The sequence below is a fragment of the Otolemur garnettii genome, unplaced genomic scaffold (genome assembly GCF_000181295.1).
Source record: "Otolemur garnettii isolate 467f Iridium unplaced genomic scaffold, OtoGar3 scaffold00104, whole genome shotgun sequence".
NCBI classification, from domain to species: Eukaryota; Metazoa; Chordata; class Mammalia; order Primates; family Galagidae; genus Otolemur; species Otolemur garnettii.
The window spans coordinates 2,893,733-2,914,441 of NW_003852499.1; the positions used below are offsets into that span (position 1 = coordinate 2,893,733).

General features: G+C 48.2%; 1 protein-coding gene across 1 annotated transcript in view; it reads left to right on the forward strand.

Annotated features, from left to right (window-relative positions):
* ANO2 (anoctamin 2) overlaps window positions 1-20,709 on the forward strand; it is a 337,924-nt gene that overhangs the window by 94,404 nt on the left and 222,811 nt on the right. The window contains exons 7-9 of the mRNA XM_012809303.1: window positions 3,692-3,747; window positions 4,887-4,928; window positions 11,661-11,725. Coding sequence (XP_012664757.1) covers window positions 3,692-3,747; window positions 4,887-4,928; window positions 11,661-11,725 — 163 coding nt within the window. The remainder of the gene's footprint in view (window positions 1-3,691; window positions 3,748-4,886; window positions 4,929-11,660; window positions 11,726-20,709) is intronic.

Genomic DNA, 20,709 nt, shown 5'->3' on the forward strand with positions numbered 1-20,709 from the left:
CCTCCTCCCTGCAGCGGGGCTGATGGACATTGCTCATATGAGACCACCTGAAAAGTAGGAGGTACTCAGCCGTGGGTGACAGAGAAATGCTCAATGACAGCAAAAGTTCTGGATATCTGAGTTGGGACAACTCAGGTTTCATTTCTAAGTCTTTGCTCCAAGGCAGAGGACCTTGTGCCCAGGCTTCCTATCTTAGGCGGCAGGCTAATGAGCTAGAGTGTAAAGAGTCTTCATCAGCATAGGACGCCCAGTGATGGGGTGAGGAAGAAATAAACCAGAAGAGATGCCGAGAGTACTGTAGCCGCAGGGCTGAGGACAGAGTGGGCCACACAGGTGAGAGGCTGTGCCTGGCTGCCTGGCAGGTCCCTGGGGAACAGAAAACAATGAGCCAACAACATCCTAGAAGTGAAGCAAGTCACCCACTTCCTTTTGTGCCACACAAAAGGAGATTTCTATGAGATGGGGGGGTGGGATGCATACTGTAGAGCCCCAATAACTTGAGATCTTTCCGAGAATCTGGCAAACGGGACCAAGCAGGTTGTTGGTCTAATGCTTCCAGACAGTCTGCTACTGTACAAAGCCAAGCTGAGAATTAGCAGAAGAGCTAAGTAGGTGAAACACCTGTTTGAGTTTTTCCATGCAGTTTCGGAGCTGTCTTCATCGTATATATACCTCCTCTGGCAACTATGGACTGTTAACACAGGGGTTGGGTGGGGAGATTCCTCGGGTACAGTCTAACGGGAGCCCTACCCGTCTGTGATGCTTCAAAACCCCTCCAAACTTGGGACCCCTCTCATTGATTATTGTAGGGTGGCTTCACATTGCTGTGGTTATGGCTCTTGAACTGATTAATGATGCTTGGAATGAAATTTTAGTCCCATGAGTAAGACAAATCTGCAGCTCATGGAACCTCCAGGGCAAGCCCCACCCCCCCAGCCATCTGCACTCCTGTTACTCACCCTTGGCTCCTCTCGATCCCCAAAGTTATTTCTCATGTTTTACTTGCATGCCAAGGAGGAAACTCAAAATCAGGGAAGGACTGGCTGTTTGGTGAAACAGCAGCACCAGAATACTCAGCTTTCAACTCATGGGAAGAGTGTCCACTGAACCTACCCCCCCTCCCCCAGCCCGCCAGGGGCCTCTGCACGTGGGACCCAGGGAGAGGTCTTTGTGGTGTCCCACATCCTAGAACTGCGGTGAATGTGTCAAGGTCTGAGGAAGAGGAGGCTGATGGAGGGGAGAGGGCTGTTTGGGATCCTCCGCGGTCGCTGAGCATGTGGGTGGGGCACTGGGGAGGAACGGGAGGTGGAAAGCCATGAATTTTAATGAGTAAATGTTGTCTAGATTTGTTATCCAACCTCGGCGTCTATTCAGAGCCATGCAAATGCAGATTTCTTAGCATTTGGACATCATACGTCTTTCCCTCCAAAACCAATTATCTCCTCATCTGACTACTGTCTACAGTCTCTCTGGAAAGAATGGTTCAGGGCAGAAAGTAAGTGCGAGACAAGGGAAATCATTGTGTACCAGAAACTCCCCCCTGCCTCCTCCCTCTCCGTGATTAAATGTGGATCCTCATATGGCAGGATCCTTGGTACTATGAGTTGCGGAGATATAATCCCTCCCATCTGGAAGCCAGCGACCCAGGACAGACCATCCCGACTCAGACAGAACATACAGATCACTTTATAGTCTCTGAATAAAACCAAGAGTGAAACAAGTAAATAACGACTTTATGCTGGGCAGAAGGTTCTCTGTTATGAGTACACTGGAGTTAGGGGACAGAGCCGTTTGTTTATTTAACATTTGTTTAGCAGGGTCTGCTCTGTGCAAGTGGTGTCAGACACTACTGGGATCAAAAAATAAATCCCTTGTTATGTAATTTTCAAACTTTTTAGGTCTCGGGATACCTTTGCACTTTTAAAAATAATTGGGAATACCCAAGGGGCTTTTGTGTAGGTGGCTATATTGACCAACATTTGTTGTATAGGAAGGTAGAGCTGAGAAATATTTTTTACCTACAAACCATCTTTTATTTTGGATTACACAGAAATGAAAACTCCAAACACGTACAGTGTATGAGATCCATTATCATTGCATTTTTGAACGATGTAACTACATTTTTCTTTAAATCTGAGTTCACTCACATTTGTCAGTATCATATAATTTGTTTTATCTTTACTGACTCTAATTATCGAGTTGTAAGAAAAAGCAATTTTATCCAAAATTCTTAAGAGAATTTTGGTGCCTAGGAGTACCTGGATCATGAACAGCATCCAAGTAAAATATCAGTATAACTTTCATGCATCAAAGAAAATGTCCTCTTCATAGTCCCACATTAAACTTGGGAGTTATGTTGGGTTTTGAATCAAAGAAAAAAGGCCAAGTTAAAATATGAAAACAAATAGTTTTCCTTTGGTGGGAGCTGAAGTCAAGGTGTGCGTCCTAACCCAGCACGTGTTCCCTCGGCGTGTTTCCAGTGTTCAAGCGCCCACCTGGCCAAACCCTGTTCCCTCCCTCCTCTGCTTTGCTTCCCCCTTTCCTTTCTCTCCCTTTGCCTTCAGCCTTTTTCTTTGCCTCCTTTTTCTTTGCCTTCTTTGACAGACTGGTTACTGCCCATGCTGGTCCAGGACACTTTTTGTTTCTCTTAATATCAATGTCCATTTTCATGTCATCTTTTTCATCATTCACCAATGCTGACTTGTCTCTTGGTGGTATTGGGGACTCCCACAGTTGGTGTCTTTTGAACTTCTTTCGTTAAGAAGTCTTAACTGTCTACTTAGAGACTACTCTTAGGTCCCCTGAGCTCCTTTGGGGCATTCTTTTCTCTCTCTTCAGCGTGCTTCTTCCTTTTATACTTACTCTGTAAGCTTCCAGCCAGGTTTTATGTGAGAATCTCACAAACACACAGGCTGCAGGTTCACGAGGAGCAGAGCCTGCAACATCGTGAGAGCGCTGGGAGGCACACACACCCATCCTGTCAGCTGTCGGGGGGTGCTGCCAGCACACACCCCCAAACCCTACTATACACTTGTGAGAGAAGAGTGAAAAAGCAGATAACGTCTTAGTGCTGTTGTAAAACTAACGTTGACCTCATGAACCCCAGGAAGAGGTTGTGGTGACTCCCACGGCCTCCCTGGCCACATCTGGGAGCTCCGGTCCTGTCATCCCTCCCTACCTCACAGATGCTGGGCTCCGGGTGGTCAGTGATGGACAGGCAGTCAGCATTGCCTTGTGAGGGGACAGGAAGGTGCTGGCAGTGAGTTCAGATACAGTGTGGTGGGATGCCCTGACTCATACTTTTACGGATCATAATTAAAGGGATCCATATAACCATTCCTACCCTGTCACTGTACACAGAGATTCCCAAGTGACTGTTGTGCCCTGGTGGTGGCTGTAGAGGGCTATTGGCCTGGAGAGATCTGGATTTTTGAAGCTAGGAGAAACATGAGATGCAGGAGGGCATATTTGATATTAAAATATAAATTTGCATTTGGGGAGTGAAAAAATATTGTTTTTATACCAAAAAACTATAGTTGGAGAAAAAGTTCTAGCCTGGAAAGGTGTGGATGAAGATGTGGTGGTTCTCCGCCGGGAGGCAGGCGAGAGGTTTATACTTATCGAAAACCAAGAGTTAAGTCAAAACGCGTCTGCCCCAGACTCACTATTTTCATCTCCCTTTCTTCTGCAGGTATTAACTCTCTGATAGCAAACAATATTTATGAGGCTGCCTACCCCCTCCACGATGTAAGTACCCTTTCAATCGGCACACTCTCAGTAGTCTCCCCAAAGTTGCAAGCCACGTTTTTCAGTGGCGATGCAGTGGGTGACTGTGTGCAGCAAAGCAGGGGTGACTCATGACATTAAAATACCTTGGCTAAGTCTGGATCGCTCATTGCTGACATAATTCCCTGGTTGAATTTTGCCAGTCATCTCCAATGATTTCCCCAGATGGCACAATGACCTGGGATTTATTTGTACTCTCTCCACACTCCCTGCCTGTGTTTCTAGTGACAGTGGAACTGTATAGATGTGGCATGCAGGTGATGCAGGAGATTTGGGTGGTGGTGGAGGAAGCTCAGAGGCCTGGGGAAAACACCACCTTTAGGACTGGCTGAAAGAGATATTTTGACCATGGCAGTGCTGTGCAGATATGACATTCCTCCTTAACACACAGGTACATATTAACATAAGAGCAATATTTTCTTATTTTAACATTTTTGAAGGAAATATCTCAAAATTCCTTACACATTGCTGCTTAAGTAAAAAAAAATCAGAATGATCATAATTAAAGATTTTTTTTTATAACTGGGAGTAATGTTCGGAACATTTCATGACACAACCAAAGATATCCTTTAAGACAGTTCATGAAGGACCTAAGTGGCCCTTGACCTATGTACCTCCACACCTCCCAGCTTATCTGAGGGGTCACGTTTTGCATGTCTGTCATCAGCGGTGCCAGATGAGACTGCTCAGATGGGAGCCTTCTCCTTCCTGATGCATTTGCTGTGACACAGGCACTGCTGAGTTCTGCCAGCTCTCAACCAGGGGGAACACGGCAGGGCGCTAGGTGATTTCTACGTGAGGTGTTACCCCGTTCCCAGGCCCAAGCTCTGCCTCTGTGCAGGCTCTGAGGAGGCACACGCTGACCTCTGAAGCACGGGAGGGGAATGTCTTCATGTGGGAAGTTATCCCAGTAATGTGGCGTGTGTTGACCAATAAGAAAACGGAATATTGGCCTCTTAGCATGCCATGCTTTTGACCTTCCTTAAAGGGAATGAAAGAAAAGGATGACATTAGAAAATGAAAAAGAAAATCCTTTCTCACTTGACATCTGTTCTTGATAATTCCATTGGCTTTAACCAGCATCCTTTTTTCTCCCACAGGGTGAATACGATAGTACAGGGGAGGACATGAACGACAGAAAGGTAAGCCTGTGGCATGCTGCTTCAGGTGCTGTGGGCGCACGAGGCCACCATGGGTGCAGAACTGGCTAGAACTGTCCTAGGTGTTCTATTTACCTGCTTCTTTAGTTTTCAACAGTTTCCCCATAATCCTCCTCCTCCCCCAGCCTCCCAGGCATTTGAAAATGTGAGGACCATCTGTAGCCATCTCTGTGTGTGGTTGCTACTGGCATTTAGTGCCCAGGGGACAACAATGCTAATTATCCTGCATTACATCCAAAAGTTCCATTCAAAGCCTTCATCTCACTCTCCCCAAATAAGAGAGCTCCAATGGAGAAACATTGGTCATCCAAATTCCTTCACTGATAGTTGCAGAAACGGAGACACAGCAAGGCTGAGCACCTTGCTCGAGGTCACACAGTCACAATACACAGAGATGGGGTCGTGACACCTCTGGCTCTCAAGTCCTGCTTCAAATGTATGATGATCCACGCCACTGTGGCTCATCTTTATGTTTGTCTTTTACATTGGGCAGGGCAGGTCTGCCTAGGGCAGGCAGAGAGAGTATAGCCACTCCCAAATCATAGGAGAGGAATCTGAAGGCCAGGAGGCTCAGTTGTGCTGCAGATCCTGGAAAGCTGGGAATTGGAGGTTACCGTCAGGGGAAGGAAAGGCGCCTTTAGACGGAGCCCTCAGTGCCATGTGCGGCGCCTGACTGTGCTGCTCTTCTCAGTCTCTGCCTAGATCAGTCTGTTCTGTTTGCTGATACCCTGGGGTCATGGGTGTGCCCTTCCCTGCCACAGCCTCTTTCATGGGGACACCTCCATGAATGATCCCCTCATGCCATCCTCCTACCTGGCTTCTCCTAGCCTTCAGCTACTCTAATGAGCAGAGGAGGGTGGGCAAGGGTGGGAGGGATAAGGAACTGAAGCTCAAGAAGTTTCCCTCCCCCACCTCTGTTGTCTGGAAAATCGTTCATCCCCCAAGTTGCCTTTTGAGCAGCCTTCTTTTTATCCTGCCTATTAGTCCCTGTTATGAAGTGTTAAGTATTAAAAACATAAAAGGTCTTTTCCAGAAATACTGCTGTGATTGCTTACACATGTCCCCTCTCTGCCTGCCCAGGGAATCTACTGTAGTATTGTGATGCCTTAACCTCATCTGTTTTCTATCTGATGCTAATAGTCTCGGTGTTTAATTTCCTGAAAAGTCCCGCATCAGATTTAAAGGAAAAGGAGGAAGCATTTTTCCCCATGTCTCACCTCTCTCACCCAACCATTTTCTGTCCTCCCACTCTCTAATTTCTTGTTCCTCCCCTTTAAATGGCAATCGACATCCACTGCCTGCCTTAGAAACCTCCTGCTGGGTGGTGGTGACCCCAGCCTGTCTAGGAACATTACAGAGACCGGGAACACACAGCAACTCATAGGAGAAATCAGTCAGCCTTCTGTGACCTGTACTAACAGAAGAAGCGAATTGTAGACCATCTAAAGTTTTATATATATATTTGCTTTTTGAAAGAAATTTAATTATTCTTAACAACAATAATATCATTTAACAAAAAAAATTTCCTAGGAGAAAATGCGCTCCTTTAGGTGATAAAGTGATGTCATTGTACCCTCCAGCTGGGATAGGTGGAAGCTGAGAGGCAGGGAGAGTCCATCCAGGGTGGAACTGCCTCTTGGGGGATACCTCCCAATGTTGATTTCAGAAGGATATTCTGCAAAGGCAAGCGAATCTTTGAAAGATGGGAGGACTCTTTCTTGTGGCTTTTCCTTGGGTTTACTGGCAAGTCCTAGTGTCCTCACCTGGTACCCTCTGCCAAGGTCATAGTTGGGGAAGTGAGCTTTGCTATGATGGGGCACATGAGAAGCCACCAGGAAGGGCACAAGCCTTTTACTGTCCATTCAATTTGGGGAAGTGGTAGCCAGCAAGGAGAGGAGACTGGTTTTCAATGTCCTCGAGTGATTGTGAAGTCAGGACTAAAAGCTTGGTGTCCAAACCCCAGCCAGCGTTCTTCAGTTGTATTGACAGAGCTTCTTGTGTACAGCAAAAGGAATTCTCACCACTGGGCTGGGTTTGTTTCTGCAGCTTCAGTGGTGCGTGGGTGGTGCCTACAATGTATCCTAAAGAAGAAAGAGCAGGAGCTTGGAATGTGGGCAGCATAGTTATTTGTTTCCATTGCAAATTATTGTCAAGTGTTCTTGAGATGACTGCAGGAAGGATTTTGATTAAGCACAAGGAGGGACTCCCTGCATTTGCAGCTGGAGGACATGGAGAAGGCTTGGGAATGGCAGTGTGGTTGGCTTCTCTGGGGGCCTTTTGAGATGACCCGTAATGGTATCTCAAGCTGCCAACCCTGGATGTTCTCCTTCACCTTTCCTTGCAATTTGTGGCTGTTTCCATGATCCTCCCGAGACCCAGGCTGGTTTCAGGCCGACTCCAGGCAAGCCCAGGAGCCCTGGAGAATGCCAGCCTCATTGCCCTAGTGCTGCCATGTAGTGTCGGTGACTCAGTCCAAGGCAGGTGGGGGCAGGAAGTCTCCCTCTCTTCCTGGAGGGTAATTAAGCATAGATTTGCTCCCTCTGGAGAAAAGGGGGTTCCTACTTTCCTAGAAGCCAGGGAAGCAGGAAGAGGGAGCACTCTGTGGGTAGACAAAGGTTTTCCTGGCTTTCAGAAGCTGCCTGGTTTTGCATTAGCCAGAGAGGCCTACTTTCCTGGAGGTTCCTGTGGAAGTGCCTCCTACCATGTCCCCAGGGCTGCCTGGTACCTGCTGGCTCCTCATCCACTTGCAGGGAAGAAGCTAAGGCATAACATCAGAATGTGATTTTCTATAGTGGTTTTTAACCCTTTAGTCCTGAGGTGGTTGTCTTCTCTGCTGGACAGTGTAGCGATTCACTCAAGAGGATGTGAAAGGAGTCATTAGTGCATTTTAAAACCTGACTTCCTGGCAAGAAAAGTACTTTTCTTCTTGGTTTCACTTGAGGATTAATGTTGCCACATTGCACAACCTTCATGTTATCATATGGAGAAAGCGAGACCCAGAGAGTTGAAATTGCCAAATTATCAAACAGGTCAGTATAGGCCCTGGGAGTGGAAGCCAAGTGTCTCCCACTCAGAGTCCCCATGTCCCATGAGGGGGCTGCAACATCTTTCTGCCTGTCTCAGGTCCAGCTGCTCTCTGAGGAGCTTGTGGCCCCAGAAAGGGCCATGAGCCCTTACCACCTGGCTGCTCTCTGGCATTGCAAAGGGTTATCACAAAGGGTGTTAATACTTGAGTTGCTTTACAATCTTATGAAATATGTAACTGTCAAATGTGATCCCCAAGGAGCTGAACTTGCTACGTGTGTGCTGTGATCCGTCAGGTAGGTGGTCCCTGGTGGTTGTTTCCTACTGTAAAGGTCAGACAGACATGCCTGGAATTACATCCAGGTCCTCTGGAGCAAGGTGTATCTTCTTGGAGCTGCAGTCCCTTCCTGGTTTATTTGTTGGCTTGGCCAGTTGGTAAAGAGAGTATACCTGGTGTATCTCTAAGAGGGGAAGTTGATTTGCTAAGAGCTGCAATAGAAGGTTCTAGACTCTGCAAGTTTAAAGGGACTATGACAAGTTTCTTCACTTACACCCAGCTCATCGTCACAGGGCAGAGACTTCGAGGTACACCTCCCTCCCCTCTGACTGCTGGTGTCTTCTGGGATGCTGGATCCTGGAGTTTAATGTGATCCCTTTGGTCTTAACTGTGTGTGATTAGACTTTCATAGAGGTCAGGAAAGACCTACAGCACTTTCCAGTTCCCTCTCTGCCTCCTGTGCAGGTGAAAGAAGGCACATGAGCTGGCCTGGCCACCCGGGTGTACCTGCTGTGCCACCTCTGAGCATGGGTGCTCTGTAGCTCCCGCTGCCTGTTTGGGGGTGGCCTAATCACCGCCTCTCCTGTTTCCATCTAGTCTTTCTGTATCAAGCTCAGCTTTGGTGGCTCCTCTTTGCCTATATACATAAACTATGGATGCAGCTTTGTGTTTAGAGGATAGGACATTGTGAAAGGGACTTTCTGGAGGTTCCTTAATGGCAGGTCCAAGATCAGAAGGGGTATCTGAGGTTGGTTGTCAGTTTGGGCTGGAGCTGACTGGGCCACACTGTACTGTCTTCTCTGAACATTTTTTGTTTTTGCCTCCAGGGTAGTGGAAGGTAGGTGTTCTCAGGCTCAGGTTTTATCTGGAAATGTGACTTGGGAAGGAATTTGCTCTGGAGGTCAGAGCCTATGAGGCAGACAGTGACGTCCCACAGTCCTCGAGGGGGGGCCCTGGCTATCTCCTTGACGCAAACTGGCCTCCCTATGGGCCATAAATGATGTCACTGTGACAACCAGATGCTAGAAGAGCCCAGGGCTGGCACTCAGGGGACAGAGTCAAAACCCAGGGCAGTAGAAGCCCCCGAGGTGAGGGAGGAGGAGATGTACTGATAATGATTGGATTAGGTTAGGAGCCATCACCCTGGGTCCTCTGCTCTGCATGCACCACGAAACTGCCTTCTATATCTGGGTTTCCTCCTTTGCAAATGGTAGGAACATCCCTTCAGGGCCTCTGTAATTTCTCATTCTGTTTTGCAGTTGCTGGGAGATATTACGACAATTAAAGTCTATAGCCATTAAGTAGGAATGCTGGCTCTCATTCCAGTTTTATCATGTCTTTAAATATTCTTGGATGAACACGATGGTTTTCTGTAAAGCTGATGTCCCAATAGATATTCAGAACACCCAATTAGCATCGGTTCACCTGGACAGATCTCTGTGCAAATTCTGTGTGATGTGTCAGGAGCATAAAGAGTGTAACAAAGTAGCTGCCATCTCCTAAGTCTATTCATTCTTGACATATAATTTGACGAGGTGCCAAGGTGTATTCAGCGTGGATATCTAGATGAAGTCTAATGATAGCCCATTACTAAATTACTTTATTTACTGGTAGATGATCAGTAAATCTTGCTGGGCGTGCTAGTTCTGCCAACATTACTGCAAAACTATCCTGAGATGTGTGTGCTGCATCATTTCCTCCCCCTACCTCCTGGCTGCATTCCACGCAGGTTTCACCGTTTCCCCTCCCCTGGAGCTGCTCTTGCCAAGGTGATTGGTGACCTCAGTCCCTGAATCCAGTGGGCGCTTCTCCGTTCTCATCTGACCTGACCTGCATCGGCATTTGACACAGATTATTTTCCTCTCTTCCAAACCTTTCTTCCCTTGGCTTTCAGGCCACCCCACACTTCTGCTTCTTTTTCACACCACCAGCTGCTGCCTCTATGTCCTCTGCTAGCTCGTCCCTATCCCCTTGGCCTCTGAACAGTAGAGCACCCAGGGCCCAGAGCTCAGGCCTCTTCCCTACCTATTCTCTCCTCCTTGGGGACTATATCCACTGTTTGAGGATTTCATAAATCTCTTCTTTAGTAGCCCCCAAATTTATTGGACTCTCTTATGAACTCTGAGTTTTATTTCGAGATGCTTACTTGACAAGCCCCATGAATGCCTAGAGAACATCTCAGATTAATGCATCCCCAAATGAGCTCTTGGTTCTACCCCTTCTGCCCTGTTCTCCCCAGTCTCTTCCATTTCTGTAAAAGGTGTTGCCATTACTCTATAGCTCAGGCCAAGTTCTCAGTTTTTCTCACCCCATATTCAATCCAACAATTAATCTTATTGGCTCTACCTTTAAAATCTAAACAGAATCAGCCACTTCTCACTATGTCTCTCATTGCCCCATAGTTCAAGCTCCCATTACCTCTTGCATGGATCGTTTCAGTAGCCTCCTGAGGCCCCTGCTCACTCTCAGTCTATTCTCTACATAGCAGCCAGAATAAGTCTTTTATTTATTTCCTCCCTCCACTTCCTGCCTGTGTCCCACTGACTGAAATCAGATTGTTTCTCTCTTCTGTTGCAAATTTCCCTGCTAAAAATCTTTCCTCTACTGCAAAGGACTTTGGATTCCTTTAAAGTCCAGAGCTTTTGGCATGGCCTATATACCCCTGAGTGATTCTGGTCCCTTTTGACATTGTGTCCCATGGCTCCCCCCATGGTCACTCTGTGCCAGCTGCACTGTTTTGCTGTTCTTTCCAGGACATGCCATATACACCTGCCGCTGGGCCTTTGCACAGGAAGAGTGTTCTGTAGCCTGGATACTCCCCACTTCCTTCATCTCAAATGTCACCTTCCCAGAGAGGCCTTCCTTGGCCATCTTTTCTGACATAGCCCCTTCCCTTCCTTCACATCCTACCCCCTTACCTTGATTTACTTTTCTTCATAGCATTTATGAATCTTATATGTTTATGTGTTTGTATTTGTCTCTCCTCACCAGAGTATAAGCAGTGACTTTGGTCTACTGCTGTAACTAGTGTGGAGACAGTGCCTGGCACATAGGAGATACTCCATAAATGCTTGTTAATGAGTGAATAATGAATGCCAGGGCTTGTTTTGCTGGACTAGGCAAGACAAGGAAATATGCTTGGGTTTAGGACACCCCACACTTCTGCTTCTTTTTGGTTGCAGGTCTACCTTGGAGTGGGATAAAGATCACCTTGAAAAAGCCAGTTCCTCTAGCCTCCTTTCTTTGGACATCTCCCTTGTGGATGTCTCATGAGAATTTCCTAGAAGCTGGGCTTTGGTGATAAAACCTTTGACTTGCCAGGATGTGCAAAATGAGATGAATAGGATACGGAAAATGAGATGAACATTTTTCCACCTCTACCACTAACCTATTGCCTTATTTTTCTTATTTAGCTGCTGTATCAAGAATGGGCACGATATGGAGTCTTTTACAAGTTTCAACCTATTGACCTCATCAGGTAAGATGTGGAAGGGGACTTTGGGGAGGATTCTGGAGATGCAAATCCTCCTGCCACTGGCAGTCTGTTCAAAGAGAGGGACTTCTTTTCTAGCTTACATGATCCCCTGGTTCATGTCTTGTGGGTGGTGGGGTTGGGGGTGGGGAAGCCACTGGGGACAGGGCAGGGAAATGGAGGCTGTGTGGGGCAGAAGCTCGTGTAGACTGATTGGCCATGACTTCATCTTGAGGCCTTTGGCACTGTGTCCTCTTCTCCTGCCTGGTCTTTGGGAAGAAGGGAGGGAGCTGTCTCTCTTACTCTTTTCCTTAATCTTGTCCTAAGGAAGGGCCTAGATGGAGCTAATTCTTGGGCTCCAAGTCACCACAATGCTGACCAAGGGAAGCGACAATCTGGCAGATCACATAGGGGATACGCTGGTGACCGGACAGGGAATGTGGGCTTCCTATGGCTTTTCCAAATTAGAAGGGAGGAGAGATTGGGTCCTGGAATTCCTCCCTATAGTGCTGCCCCCTCAATGATGTCCCATTGCCTGGCACCTTGGAAGTTTCCCTAGCTTCTATAGAACAGCAGTGGAAGGTCCTTTGAAAGACCTTACTAGGATGGAGTAGGTCCGACTAGTTTACAATAGGTTGAGGGCTCTAAAAGCTAGACTCTTAGAGCCCAGCCTCCTCCCAGAGCAAAGGTAGGACCCAGGGTCAAGAGTGGGATGTTGCACACCAGCACTGTGAAGTGGGAAGATACGGGCTGAGAGTCTGGAGACATGGGTCCCAGTCCAGCCTCAGCCACTGAGAACTACTATTTCTTTGGGCAAGCTCCATTCCCTCTTTGGTCTCTGGGTCCTGGTCATCCTAAATTGGGAGGTCATCCTAGATTGGGGAGGGCATTTGGTAGAAAGTTTTCACTGGGCAAATGTAGGGGGCTGGGCCGCAGGAGGAAGCCCTGAGACTGACCTGATGGACTCCCTGCCTCACAGTCACGTGTGGTCTCCTAATGCGCCAACTAGTCAGCCTGAGAATAGAGAGTGTCCCTGGCTGGCTGCCCTGGGCAGGGATTGTGGAGGGGCAGCCGCCAGAAGAATTGAGTCTAGAGAGAGGAATTCCAGCTTGTTGGAAACAGAAAGCAGCACGGAGACCAGAGTTTGGGCAGGCTCACCTCCTACACAGAGAGGTGGCAGCCCCTCAGGAAACTGGGACTGGGTTGGACGTCTCTTGGAAGCAGGTGTTTATTCCTGTTGAAAACCCTTAGCTGGGGTGTTTAGGGGGTAGGGGAGCAGGAGCATGGGGTGCTGCAACTGTGGCATCCCTCGCCCAGTGTCTCCTGTCCCCTGGATGCCTTTCATGCAGCACGGGCCACCTAGACTGTTCCCTAGGCCACACCCAGGCTGCTCGCGCCTTTCTTGGTGGGCTTTGATCTTTCTCTCCCTGTCTCAAGTGGCCACCCACTCTGTCGCCTGTTTTCTCCAACTACCCCTTTGTTTTTTAAAAGTATGATTAAAATATAAAAATTCTGCCTACCAGAGAGCCCTATCTTTTTTCCCCAGAGACTTCAGGTGACTCACTGCCAGCTAAATGGGAAATGGCTCCAATATGCGCTTGGTTTTGGCCACCAAAGCAGCCTCACCTGCAGGGGGAAGAATTGCCTTTGGAGCGCAGCCCTGCTCTGGGGCCTGGGGGTTCCTGAGGACAGAGAGCTCATATCTGTCTAGACAGGGCATGGCTGGTGCAGGCTGTGCACGGCTCCAGGCAGATTAGGTGGCTGGGCCTCCCGCAGCCCCTGGGCAAGGCATACTGAGCCTCTGACAGGCATCCCTCGGACCCTAGCTGGGGGCAGGGAAGGTGGGTGGGACTGGGACACAGTGTTTCTGTGTGGGGAGCAGAGGCAGGTGGCCACTCTCGTGTCTGCCCAGGGACATCAGGAACCAGGAACTCTCTGACTTCAAGAGGTGCTGGAGAGAAGGAATGAAAGGGATGGGGTGAGGGGGAGTTAGGGGCAGAGGCGGCCAAGCAGAAAGAGAAGCCATGTGAAGATGCCTGGAGGGCTTCTAAAGAGAAATCAGGGGTATAGCTTGTGGGGGGTAGCTACCCACACTCAGCATGCTCTGCCCCAAACTCCTTACGTCTCTGGTTCTGTCAAAGGCCTCTCCTTCTTCCTCATCATCCTCACATAGCCTTGGGACCCCCTCTTCCTCCCACACCCCAGACCAACTCCGAGGCTTGGGAGTGCCCCTCAGTACCATTTCTCTCTTCTGTCATGTTCCCTCCCTTGCTCCTGCCACCTCCTGTTGGAGACCTCAGCCCCTGAGGTATGGCTGCCCCATGCACTGACAGTTTTGCCCCATGCCTACTTACTGAAGGGGAAGGGAGAAGGCACATTCATATGGTTGGTGTTTAAGGATGGGAGGGACAGGGGTGTCTGGCTGCAAGTTGAGTATGATAATTTATGCAAAGGTGTGGCCAAGGCATTTCCTGCCTATTTCCTTGGATACTCAGCTGCTCACTTTCAGTAGGAGCTTCTGTTCCTGCTTGGGAGACCCCTGTGTGCCTCCCCTGTGCCAGTCATCTGGAACACTCTAAAACCCTTGTGGGCCCAGTTGACAGCTCAGTGCTGAGGGAGATCTGCTTGAGTTGAGAGCCCAGGGCCAGATGTCCTTCCTAGTCTGTGGCCCTTCAAGCCTAATGTGGGTTTTGGGGTTTGAGGCTCCTCTTCCGGATGCTGAAAGCTTACAGAGAGGAGGCGTGATATCTTTCCCTGTGCCCTCGTCCCTGCATCCACCTGGCTGCACTGCCCTGCGAGCCCAGCAGGCTCCACTGTGACACTACTCACTGGTCTCTTCCAGCTAGCCCAGCACTCTCCACCCTGGGTCCTACCTTTGCTCTGGAAAACCTGGGCCCTGCAGGCCTGAGCCGAGTGTGTGTGTGCGTGTGTGTAGAGGTTGCCTGAAAATTCCCTAGGGCGACACCCAGCAGGGACCCAGGTTTCTCTGGAAACTTTAGCCAGCAGCACTTGTGCCCTGGCAGAAGCATGGTTTGTGACTAACACAATAGGAAATGATGCCCAAACTGCAGTAAAATGGCTGTCTGACCCCTGGGGGCTGGGTGGGGGGCACACGAGGGCTGTTACAGCCAGAGGAGGAGATTTCTGCCTGCACTACTCTGGTTCTAGCAATGCATCAAGATTCAGGAGGGAAACAGCTTTGATTTTCTGAGGGAATTTGGGGACCTCAGGCTTTTTGGATTTGTGCAGGTCTGATCCAGTACAACTCTGGACCATGAATTGTCTTTTCACTAAAATTAATATTTGCTCACAGGTTGGTTTTCTTAGCTTGAAAGTTTTTGATATAGATGAGACAAAATGATAGGCTTTAAGCATCTTCTGACTTTACGTAAGGTCCTGGCTATACTTTGCTGAAAACTGATGTCCAAAAACCTTTTTAAGCATCTGCCACTGCCTGCATGAGAAAGAGCGGGTTCTGGGAGTCCTCTGGGCTGTGGGAGATTGCAACTCATTGACTTTGGGGGATTTGCCAAGGGGATAATGCACCAGAGCATTTTTCTCTACCACCCTAGGATACGATCTGAAGAGGGGTAAGCGTCCTAACTCATTCCCTTCTTTCAGCGAGGCTTGCTTCATGAGTGGGGCTTCAAACTCAAAATCAGGCTCCATGCCTGAAACTCATCCATGTAGCAGCTCTGGAGTTCTCTTAGAAATGTCCCAGATAATACTAGCACTCTGGGAGGCCAAGGCTTGAGCTCAGGAGTTTGAGACCAGCCTGAGTAAAGTGAGACCTCATCTTTACCAAAAACAGAAAAATGAGCCAGGTGTGATGGTGCCCGCCTGTACTCCCAGCTACTTGAGAGGCTCAAGCAGGAAGATTGCTTGCTTGAGCCCAGGAGTTGGAGGTTGCTGTGAGCTATGATGACACCACTGCTCTTTAGCTTGGGTGACCCTGTCTCAAAAACAAGAACAACAGCAAAAACAACCCAAGAAATGTCCCCAGCTGAAGCCTTGACATATGGAACAGCTTCCTCAAGGATCTGAGAGTGATCCTTGTGATGTCATTTCAAGAGGCTTTGGGTAGTACAATGTCCCCCACCCTGCTTTACATCTCCACCATCTTAAAAGCCCACCCCTCTCCAGCCCTGCCTGTGGGAAGTCTGCCCAGAAGCTCGGTATCCTGGGAACTGACTCGCCCTCCTCCTCCTGCAGGGCACAGGGATTGTCCTTGCCAGTGCTTCCCAGGGTGACTGCCACCAGTAGGCTGTGTGACTTCATTCATTGCTCCTGGTCTCAGGGCCCTAATTCTGCCCTTCTGAGATGTGACCCATCCAGATCCCTCCAGGAGGGAGACAGAGGAGGCCACATTCTTTCTTAGGAGGCTTCTCAGCAGGCTGGGCTTGGGGAGGTCCCTCCACAGCTGTTTTGGGGGAGGGAAAGGAGAGAGAACAATGTTTATCAATGCATGATTAATTATTTCCTTAGCCCTGCTGCCTTCTTGATCTTTCCTTGGGATTTAGAAAGGCAATTTAGCTCAATGCAGTAAACATTCACTGGAACTTACGGTCAGCAAGTCTCTGCTTGGTAGTAGGGAAATGCAAGAAGCACAAGGGTAGGGTTTATTGCCTTCAGGGTCTAGCGGTAAGGTAGGGAGACAGACATGTGCAAGGCAGGACAGAGTGAGGGCTTTCAGGACTGTCATAGTACACAAACATGACAGTATGGGACAGCAGATGAAAAGTGATCACTACTAGCAGGACAAGGAAAGACTTCCTGGAGGAGGTGACATTTGAATCAGAAACATTGCTTTCTGAAGGACAGAGGCTAAAGAATGTATATTTAATTACCAGCCTGGACTGTCCTTACACAGATTTATTGTTGAACTTGATATTAATGGCCGAATGTCCCTTATTCTGCCTATGAGCTAGCAGGGAAGCCAAGGTTGGAAGGAAACCAGGCTGGATGGGCCCTGAGTGGAGGCTAAGGGGAGAGGCTGAGCGGGCCCAGCACTGTGGTCTATACACAGGGCTTAGCACTTTAGGGTTGGAGTTAACTGGGAAATGCCTAATTGGAGAGAAATCATACCTCATGGGCCTGAAGAATATTCTTCTTTTACCTCTAAGGGGTGAGAGCAGGCAGAGAAAAGCAGGCAGAAACCCACTATGGTGAAGCAGAAACAAGAAGGATCATGGTGTTATATTCTGGTCCCTTGTATGGACAGGATACGTGTCAGCCTGTTAATGAGCTCTAGCTGTGAAAGGCTCTGCCCTAGTCCCCTTTTCTCACTTCCTCCACCTCCCATTGCTCTACCCTAGAGGCACCCTTTTGGAGGGAAGGTGTTGGTGTTATGCCTGACCAATGGAAACAGGAATTGCCGGACACTGTTCTCAGCTCTAGTTCAAGATTATAGCCAATGGTTATCTCTGTCATCTAGGGTGGCCTCCCCGGCCTCTCAACAGCCTTCCATAGATGGTTCCTGTGTTAGATCACATGTTCTCCCTTCCTGCAGTATCAGCCATGTAGTACAGACAGTGGATCCTGAGACACCAAGAGGCCTCCACATTCCTCAGGGCCACTCAGAATTCCAGGGCAGAGTTGAGGAAATGAGGTGCTGTCTTGCTCACCAGCTCATTGCCTCCTTGACTCCTATGTCACGTATCCATTTCCCAGGGAAGAAGAAAAGCTGATACTGGTCTGAAAACTTATGACAACCTATATATGTTGTGTGTCCTTTTGGCCTTGAGTGTAATAAACTCTCAGTTATTCAGAGATCCTCTGGGAACAAACCACAATATCACAAAGGTGGAAAGAAGCTTAGAGATCAGACAGTTGCACAGCTGCCTTAGAGGGAAGGGTTGGAAAATTCCTCTCCCAGCATGTGCATGTAGCCTCTGCTTGAATTTTTTTCTTGAAATAGAGAGCATCTTACCTCAGAAGCAGCTTGTTTCTCTGTTGGACCTTTCTAGCCCTTGGAGGTCATGGAACCAGAGTGAGAACTCTATTGATTTCCTTAGTTTGGGTTTTAGTTCTGTTTCCTGGAGCTGCAGAGAGTGAAGCTCAGAGGAGGAGGCTCATATACACCTCACCCAGTGGAGTCGAGCCAGTGTGTATTTGGCACTGTCTGACACTGGTGCTGGGCATATGGAGATGAATTAAGGGTAGGGGAGCCCTATTCTCGCAAGGCATAAGTTCACAGTGAAATCTCCACACTCGTAGATGACTACGGGGCTGTTCTGGGAAAGAGACAAACTGATGGAGAAGATTGACAAAAAGTAGTCATGAACCTGTAGAAAAAGTAAATTGACTCCCAAACTAGTCATCTGTGAGGATGGGCTCAGGCAGTGAGCTTTGCAGGGTGGGGGTGACTGTAGCTTTTTCTAGAAATTTACATATGGTGTGCTGTAACACCAGAGACCAGTGAGATTCTCAGAAAACATTTTAGAAACCAAACTAGGATCACATCACTTGGTGATTTACCAAATCATGGCAAAGCCTCACCTGTGTTCAACTGAGAAAACTCAACCAGGCTGGAAATATTTCACAGCGGAAGAGTAACATGATCAAGGGTGTGGAGAGGTGTCTACATGAAGACAGACTTAACCGAGTAAGAGCTCCTTCCTCTAGGAAGAAAGTGGAGAGTGAGCGAGGCTGATGCTTATTGAATAAAAAGAGAGACAGCATGGCCATCAAACTTGTCTGGGGACACTTCTAGATACTAGGAGCAGAGGGTTAAGAATGACAAGAACATGTCTAGAAGACGAAAAGAAAAAAAGAATGAAAAGAGCCACGTTTGGGCTGTAGCTTTGTCTCCAGTTGATGTAATATTTGGGCAAGTCATTCTCCCTCAAGCCTCAGTTTCCTCAGCTATGAAATAGGGATTCCATCCTCTGTGTTACCTACCTACAGTATCACTGCGAGGATTAGGCTATGATTTATCTGCTGTCTGTGGGGAAATCCTAATATTCATTAAAGGAGCAGAATTTTATGTGGTTCTGTAGCTCAAGAGTTTTGATACATTGTATATATTGTATAATCATATGATCATGGTTTTAGTTGTAAATCAATGTGCCGTAACTCTGCACTTTATACATGTATGTGTGACCACTGTGCCTCACAGCAACCCTGCAAAGTGGCTATTATTACCTTTACTTTACAGATGAGGCTACTGAGCTCAATGAGGCAAAGGCTTCCCAAAGCCACAGAGCAAGCTCATCTGGAATTCAAACCCAGGCTAACTCTAGAATTGTTTTTTTTTTTTTCCCCATTATGCCACATGGCTGAAGGTGCCGTAGAGCTCGCTTCAGCTGAAGTCAGGCCAGCTGGGTTTCCAGCTATCTAGTGTTAATCCCTTGAATTACCAATCTCCAAGGAAAACTGTGGTGTGGTCTGCTGGTAAGCACAGCACAGCCGACCACAGCTGACCACAGTTTTACAGTAGGGTCATCTTCGTGAACATTCCTCTTTGTGCAGAGCAGGAGTGATGTATCACTCTCTGGGCCTCTGTTCGAATGCTATGTTTTTGATTTCTCATTTCTATTTTTTTATGGTCTTTTTTTTTTTTTCTGATTCCTTCCATGTTGTCAGATTGTCAGCTGTCACTTCTTGCTTTTGTCAACGGAGTAGCTTCTGTTCCCCACTCTAATTGGCTGCTTTGTCTGGGTCGCAGCTTCAGTAACCAGACACCCAAGCAAGTTAGCACTGAGCACAAAGTAAGACGTTTCCACCATCTGACCTGGAGTCCGCTTCCTTCCGGTGGGTGTGGAAATTGCAGGGAGTCTACCTTTGTAGTGCAAGTGAACTCTTTTGTTTCCCGGGGAGGGTGAAATGACGTTTTGGAAGCTCCAGGGTCCTCAGAGATGGGACCAGACTGAGGATGATACAACAGGTCCCCTCACTGTGAAGAGCTGTATTTTGCTCACCTTGCTTGTGTTGGGAGTTCACAAGAAACCTAGTCTATCAAAGACCTTTTCTTAAAACACATTGCGGGTCAGTGCATCGAGGGTCTACTGAATGGAGAGCTTTGTCCTGGGCATACATAGTCTTGTGGCCTTAAACGAGGGAAAATGGGGAGCTTGAAGTGTAAGGATGGGACAGTGTACTCACCAGAGAAAATATCTGATGTAGGTCACAGAGCTGTCAAGTAGCACCAACAGGAACCTCATGTTCAGAGCTGTGCTGAGGAGCGCTGGGCAAGGGGGTGAAAGGTTTGAAAGGGCTTAGACACCGGCGCTGGTGGGGTTCATGAGAGAAGAGATGAGACTTATGGGACAAGCGAGTTTTAAGTAGAAAGCAGAGATTTGAAAGAGAAAAGAAATAAGGTTGGGAGATTTCCAAGCCTGGAATTTGGGCATTCTTGGTCAGATGTTGAAAGAAGGGGCTGAAGACTGGGCTGAAGCAGAAGAGCTGCGAGGGACTTGGGGGCTGCAGGGAGAGGTTGGAGGAGACACCTGAGAGAGTGTGCGGGGAGAGCAGGACAAAGGGATTGTGACAGCGGGGAACCACAGGAGATGCTCTCAAATGGTTACTCTGGAATTTAGGCAGGTGGCAAAACAGAGGGCGTCAGGAAGAGCTGAGGCCTCACTGTGTGCACAGCTGGCCAGGCGAGAGTGGACATGTATAAGTTCAGTTCTTCCTTCACCCTCTCTCCTGGGGAAACTCTGGGTAATTATTCCGCCCCAGTGGACTTACTGAAGTTCCCTGGTAGTTGTGTCTTTTCCACAAAGCCTCCAGGAAGGTGCAGTTTTGTCTGTGGGAGTCAAGATCTCAGGTAGATCTGAGGGACTTCTCAGAAGTAGTGAGGGGATTGGCCCTGGGATGGGTTACCATGGACACAGCCCAACTGTTTGATCCCGTGAGCCACTATTTGGCCACGTGTCTCTCTGGAACCCCCGAGCTCCCCACTCCTGCTAACAATGTTCCCTGGAGTGATGTTCTCCACCCACACCACATGGATATGTAACCAACATAAACAGAAAACGTCTTAACACATT